Source organism: Muntiacus reevesi, chromosome 15 (assembly GCF_963930625.1).
Source record: "Muntiacus reevesi chromosome 15, mMunRee1.1, whole genome shotgun sequence".
Classification (NCBI taxonomy): Eukaryota; Metazoa; Chordata; class Mammalia; order Artiodactyla; family Cervidae; genus Muntiacus; species Muntiacus reevesi.
This window is the reverse complement of record NC_089263.1, coordinates 29,735,138-29,741,169: the sequence shown is the minus strand read 5'-3', so window position 1 is coordinate 29,741,169 and position 6,032 is coordinate 29,735,138. Positions and strand designations below refer to the sequence as shown.

General features: G+C 58.7%; 1 protein-coding gene across 1 annotated transcript; it reads right to left on the bottom strand.

The window, feature by feature from the left end:
* Positions 1-356: 356 nt before the first annotated feature.
* On the bottom strand, positions 357-6,032 carry ISL2 (ISL LIM homeobox 2). The gene is made up of 6 exons (XM_065906632.1): positions 5,909-6,032; positions 4,854-5,043; positions 4,333-4,595; positions 2,274-2,557; positions 1,519-1,686; positions 357-1,123 (listed from the first exon to the last, which is right to left on the bottom strand). Exons 1-6 carry the CDS (start codon positions 5,964-5,966, stop codon positions 1,007-1,009), a joined length of 1,080 nt encoding a protein of 359 aa, XP_065762704.1. The 5' UTR covers positions 5,967-6,032; the 3' UTR covers positions 357-1,006.

Genomic DNA, 6,032 nt, shown 5'->3' with positions numbered 1-6,032 from the left:
AAAGAGTCACCCCGCTGCCCCGCGGGCTTCCGCGGCGAAACGCCAGGGATGAGGAACGAGCCGAGGGCGCGCCGGCTTCCGGGAGGGCCTGGGCGCTCGAGCGCTTCGGGGGCCTCGCGGGGCCGCAAGGGACGCACGGAGCGCAGAGACCGAGCCCCGCCCCCCTCGCGACGCCCAATCCCCGCCGGGCCCGCCTCCGGGCGGCGCGGGAACACGCGGGCCAGCGGCGCGCGAGGCGCGGGCACGAGCCGTGGGCCCTGGGCCGAGTGTCATTTTCGTTGAAAGAAGCTCCAAGCTCCAACCTGCCTTCGTCCAGCCCTCCCGCTGCGCCAACAGCACACAGGAGCAGCGTCGCATAGGGTTATTATTTTTTTTATTAAGATCAAAATATTCGTCCCACTATGAACTTGCTGTCCTCACAATAAATAACAATAACTTACGTTTTGTTCGGCAAAGGCTCACACACTCTGTCCTCCGTCGACTGATAATTTAAAACATTTTCAAGGAAAGTCTCGTCTCTACTTTTTTCCGGCAATCATGCGCTTTGGGGGATTGAGTGTCTGTTCCTTTGGATTGCCCCCGTCCTCTTCCCCGCTAGAGAGCGGGCGAAGCCACCAGGTAGCGCGGGGCCAGGCCAGGGCAGGAGCCATGGTCCGCGCGGCCGGGCGCGGGACCTACCCCGCTCATGCTCCACGCACAGGTGGGTACGTGGACTGGGGCGCCGCGGACCGAGGGAGAGGAGAGGGCAGAGCTAACGCTAGTCAACCCAAATTCTGGTTTTGTAAAAATAAAAGTCCTCGGAGCGGGACTCTCCAGTCTGATAGAAGCAGGTTGCGTCCAGGCGATTTTGGCTGTCCCGACCTCCTCTCTCAGTCCCTTCTCTTTTTAAATAACAATAATCATAATTACAAAGGCGAGAGTTTTCGGAGCTGGTACGGCCTGAGCATGGGTGAGTCTCATGCAGGGAGCATGCGAGGTCCGCGGGCTGGCGGGGAAGGGTCCCCCCTCACGTCTCCACGGGACTCGGCACCATGCTGTTGGGGGTGTCCGGGAGCTGCGAGGACAGGGAGGTCACGTCGCTGCCGGAAGAGTTGCCTAGGGAGCCGGACTCGGAGAAGGAGACCTGGGGCAGCGGAGACACCGGGAAGGAACCGGTGAAGACGTGCCCAAGCTGGTTTTCCGGGGCCGCCAGCTCCCTAAGATATCCTTGGGACAAGTAGCAGGCTGGGAGCATGCCCTTGGAGAAGTCGGCCCGGCCCCCAGGCGCACGCAGGAGTATTAGGGCGGGCGGGGGCACGGTGGGTTAATCCCTCGACCTCTCCTCCTGGCGCTTTAATCCAGGGAGACCTGGTTTAGAACCAATTATGGGCCGGGTGCGGTTGCAGCCATCAACCTCCCCCTTCTCCCGGCCCCTCTTCCTCTCAGAGTCCCCCACCCCTTCCCACCTTGGCTAAGTGACTAAATCCACCCCACCTCCCCCGGAGTCCAGCCTTCCGGGTGGGTAGAGCAGGTCCTCACCAGCTGCTGGAAGGCGGGTTGATCCAGGTCACTCTGGAGCGCGAACTCGCTGAGCGCTTTCCACGGCGGCTGGTACGTCTGCACCTCGACTGCACTGCCCTGCACGGCGCTCTCGTGGCGGATGGGGCTGCCCGCCACCAGGGGCGTCCCGGTCAGTCCCTGGAGGCTCTGAGGAACAAGCAGAAGAGGGGAGGCAGAAGAGTTAGGTCTTGCGTTTCCCGCCACCTTTGAGACCGGGATCCCAGGCCCTGGCACATGATTTGGAGCCTGAAACTGGGGAGGCATGCACTTGTCCGCAGCGGCCGAGTGAGCCCGCCTTCTCCACTGAAGACACCCCGAGCACCCAAACAGCCACCACGGGCCAGCCTCAGTGCTGGAAGCCAACACGACAAGGGAACAAAACGCGAGGGCTGCGTTCCCACCCCCTCTCCAGGTCTGCAGAGGGAAAGTGTTTCAACCGAGTCCCGCTGAGAGATGGACACAACCCTCCCCTACTTGCTGGAGCTTGAAACCAGGTTGCCTTGGGCTCCGAATTGAGCCCGGGACCCTAACTCCGGTCTACCGATGGGGCTGGGGAAAACCTGACCTCAAAAACAATAATTAAGGTGCCTTCCAACCCAACGGTAAGTCTCGCTCTGAAAGCACAAAGACACGCTATTTGGAGTAAACAATTCCGCCCTGGATCTCCCGAGAGCCGGCCCATTCGCGCCGATGCCGCGGTGCGAACCCGAGGCTCCACCCGACCCGACCCTCACCGTCTTGTCGTTGTGCTGTTGCTGCTGCAGTTGCTTCATGAGGATGGATTTCTTCTTGTCCTTGCACCGCTTGTTCTGGAACCAGACGCGGATGACCCGCGGGCTCAGGCCGGTCATCTCCACCAGCTGCTCCTTCATGAGCGCGTCGGGCCGCGGGTTGGCGGCGTAGCACGTCCGCAGAGTGTGCAGCTGCTTCTCGTTCAGCACGGTTCGCACGCGGGTTGTCTTCTCGGTCTGTTTGTGCACGTGCGGGCGCAGCGAGGGCTGCCGGCCGGATCCCGGGTCTGCGAGGGAGTGAGAGGTGAGCCAGCGGCCGCCACCCACTCCCCCTGCGCCCCGCCCCGCGGCGACCGAGCCCCGCACGGCCCGATCTCGTTTGTCTTCTTCCGTTTATTTCGTTTTCTGGTTCGTCTGGTCTCCCTTTCCGTCTGTTCGCCCTACCCGGAGAAAGGTGTGCACTTTCGTCCCTTCTCTAGTTCTTCCACCGGGCTCCCCGCCGCGATCCCCGCAAAGCAAGCAGGGCCTGGGAGTTCCGAGCGAGGCCTGTGCAGGACAGGAGTAGTTCCACCCTACTGTGCCTCCTCCGCTTACCCGACCCTCGGAATACCCGCAAGGCCTCCGCCGGACAAGGGAAGCCTTCCGGAAGAGACGCAGTTTCAGAAGAAGAGGAAGGAGGCGCGCCTGGGACGCTGGAAAGGGAAGGGACCAGAGCGCCGCGCTGCATTGGGACAAGGGGGCCTGTCTGCCTCTCCAGGGGATCCCCCAAGAAACCGTCTCCCTGATTCTGGGGCCGCTCGGACAGGGCCAGACCGTGTGTCATTAAGACCTGGCCTGGGGTCTGGAGTGGGTCTCCCGGACCTGGAACAGTTCCTTTCTAACAGCCCTTGGACTTCGGCTCCAGGGTCTCCTTTCTTAAGGCTCTAGTTTCCCTGTCCAGCGGCCGTTTTCCCGGCCGGCGCACAGCCGCTGGCACTCTCCTCACTTGGCCTTGGGTTCTCTCAACCCCAGGTTGGGTAGAGTCAGGTACTGAGGGTCCCATTCCGGTGGCCAGAAACCTTCAACCAACAAAAGGGAGACCAGGGTTCACTCAATACTGGCATCACACCCCCATCTGAACCAGGTCTACCTACCCTTGGATACAAGTCGCACTGTTTCAAATTATATCCCCTTCCAGGCATCTCTAGGTCTGGATAAATATTCACAAACAGCCCATCTAACTCAATGTCCTCATTCGATACTAACGAGAGGGACAGTGAAAGCTCGATCCCTTCGAGCACACAGCACTCAGAGGCTCAGCCTGGTCTGCAGACTGATGCTTCAGGTCTGTGGCTACTTGCTAGTAACTGCTCAGCTGCAGTCACCATTCCCACTGGGTAACCACACACTTAGAACCAGTCTCTGGACATCTCCTGATTATGACCTAGAGCACCCCCTGGGGTGTTTGCCATTATCCCTGAATCCACCGTGCTTCCACTTCTTTCCCACCAAGAAACGTTTGACTACATTGTTCATCAGACTGGGCCTCAAAAGAAAAACGCAGACATTCGCTCTGTTGGCTGATGAGCCTTCAGAGCTGTACGGGTAGACTTCTGCCTGGCTGAGCCCAGCTCTAGGCTGGGAACTGTATTCCTTACACACATACCCCCAGGCAAACCTGTCTTTTCTCTCCGGCAACACACAGACTGCTTGAAATTCCCAGTACAAGGTCCTTAGAGTCATCACTTGAGATGCCCCATTGTCATTTACCTTCCTCCTCCTCCTACTACAGTGTCCCACACATTCCTGAGAACACAAATCTCCACAATTCCGAACACTCATACACACAACCCCGGCTCACGTTTACCCACAGGCAATTTTCCCGGTCACACACAAGCATACACTCCGTCGCGTTCTAGCAGAGTTCTGCACTCACTCAGAAACCCCCACAATGCTGGCAAACGGAAACACACCCAAGTGACAAGTTTTCGCCGGAGCACAAGCACCCGTCTAAGAACACACACACCCATGTGTGCACAGCACCCCGGAGCTGGCGGGGCAGTGCCCGCCGCAAGCGGCTTACCTGGCAGATGCAGGCCGCGGGCGCCGGGAAGCGGGCCGGGGCTGCGCGGGCTGCCGGCCGCCGCGCGCTCGAGCAGGAGGCCGTGGTCGGCGCGGCAGAGCAGCTCGTGCTCCCGCAGCGAGAATTCGTCTCCGGGCAGCAGCTGGCGGCTGCATACGGAGCAGCGGAAACACTCGATGTGGTAGACGCTGTCCCGCGCCCGCATCACCAGATCGCTGCTGCTGAAGCCCACCTGGCACTTGGCGCACTTGATGCCGAAGAGCCTGCGGGCCCAAGGCACGGGCGTTGTCAGCAGAGGGCCTGTGGCCGGCCTCGCCCGCCGGGCTGCTACCCGCCCAGGGCACGCGCGCCCAGGAGGCTTTGTGGTCGCGAGGGTGGCTGCGGGGCCCAGCCCTCGGGGGTTCCCAGGCCGGGAGACGCGTGGCGGCACGCGTTCGGGGCGGGGGCACGCAGGCGGCCTGCCATTCTCGAGCCCCGGCCCGGGCGGGCAGTGGCGCAGCCCGGACACTTGCGGGCCTCACCTGACGTAGTCCCGCTTGCAGTAGGTCTTCCCGTCTCTCACGAAGCACGTGCACGTCTCGTCCAGGTACTGGCTGCACTCGGCGCACTTGAGGCAGGCGGCGTGCCACTCGAGGTCTGGCGACACCCGCAGAATAAACTGATCGTGGATCTGACTCCCGCAGCCCACGCACATGGCCGTCCCGGGCTTCTCTGCCGGGAAAGGGCGCGGACCCCGCGTCAGGCCTGGCTGCCCTGAACCCGGCCAGGGCCGCTCCAGCCCCAACCCAACCCGTTCGCGCTCTCTTTCAAAAACTGGGACCCCAAGTTAAAAAGGAAATGGGCTTTGCAAAGGTCCAGATAATTGGGAACGAAAAAAACGAAAAAACACAATCTTCTGAATCTGTGAAGGTTTTTCGTCTCTCCCCACCCCCTCCTCAGTTTTTTTTTTGTTTTTTTTTTTTTACGGTATTACATTCACTTGGACACAGGCGTTTTATTGATATGTCCTGTAACTAAAAGCTAAGATGTAAGTGAGAAGAAAGGGCAAATAGACATTTAAGCCCTGCGGACGCCACCCCATCAATACTGACGGCGATGTTCCGGCATTTCCGTCCACACACTCCCTCTCTCCGCGACTCCCTCCTATCCCAACACAGACACATCAGCTTTTAACGGAGTCCCTGCTCATCCTCTTGGACATTTTTTAGCTTAAACATCCTAGATCAAGCTAAAAAAATCTTCCTTATTTGAAAGGCCGAAAGACAAGCAAGCAAACAAACAAAAAACCCCACATCCCTAAATCAAACTATTGCCCTAGCGCAAAACAGAAGCAGATTTCACAGCCCGAGGTCAGCCTAGCAGGCTTGAGAAAGAATGTTTAATTATAAACTAAAACAACAGGATTCCAAAGGATAAACGGTCCTGCAGGAAAATGTATTCGTTTTGATTTTTTCTCTCCCAGTGTCCTGTCAAATAGAAGCCACTTGTAGAATCCGCTAAACATTCTTCTGCATTAGAAATATTGCATATTAAGCGCACACACACACACCACACACATATACAGAGAAAGACTTACTCTTGGAATGATCCCCCATAGTACCCAGAAAAGGATAGTGAAAAATAATATCCACCATGCAGAAAAGAGATGTGCGCAAAGCGTGCGGCCAGGGGCAGAAGGACGAGGGTCGTGCGCCCAACCT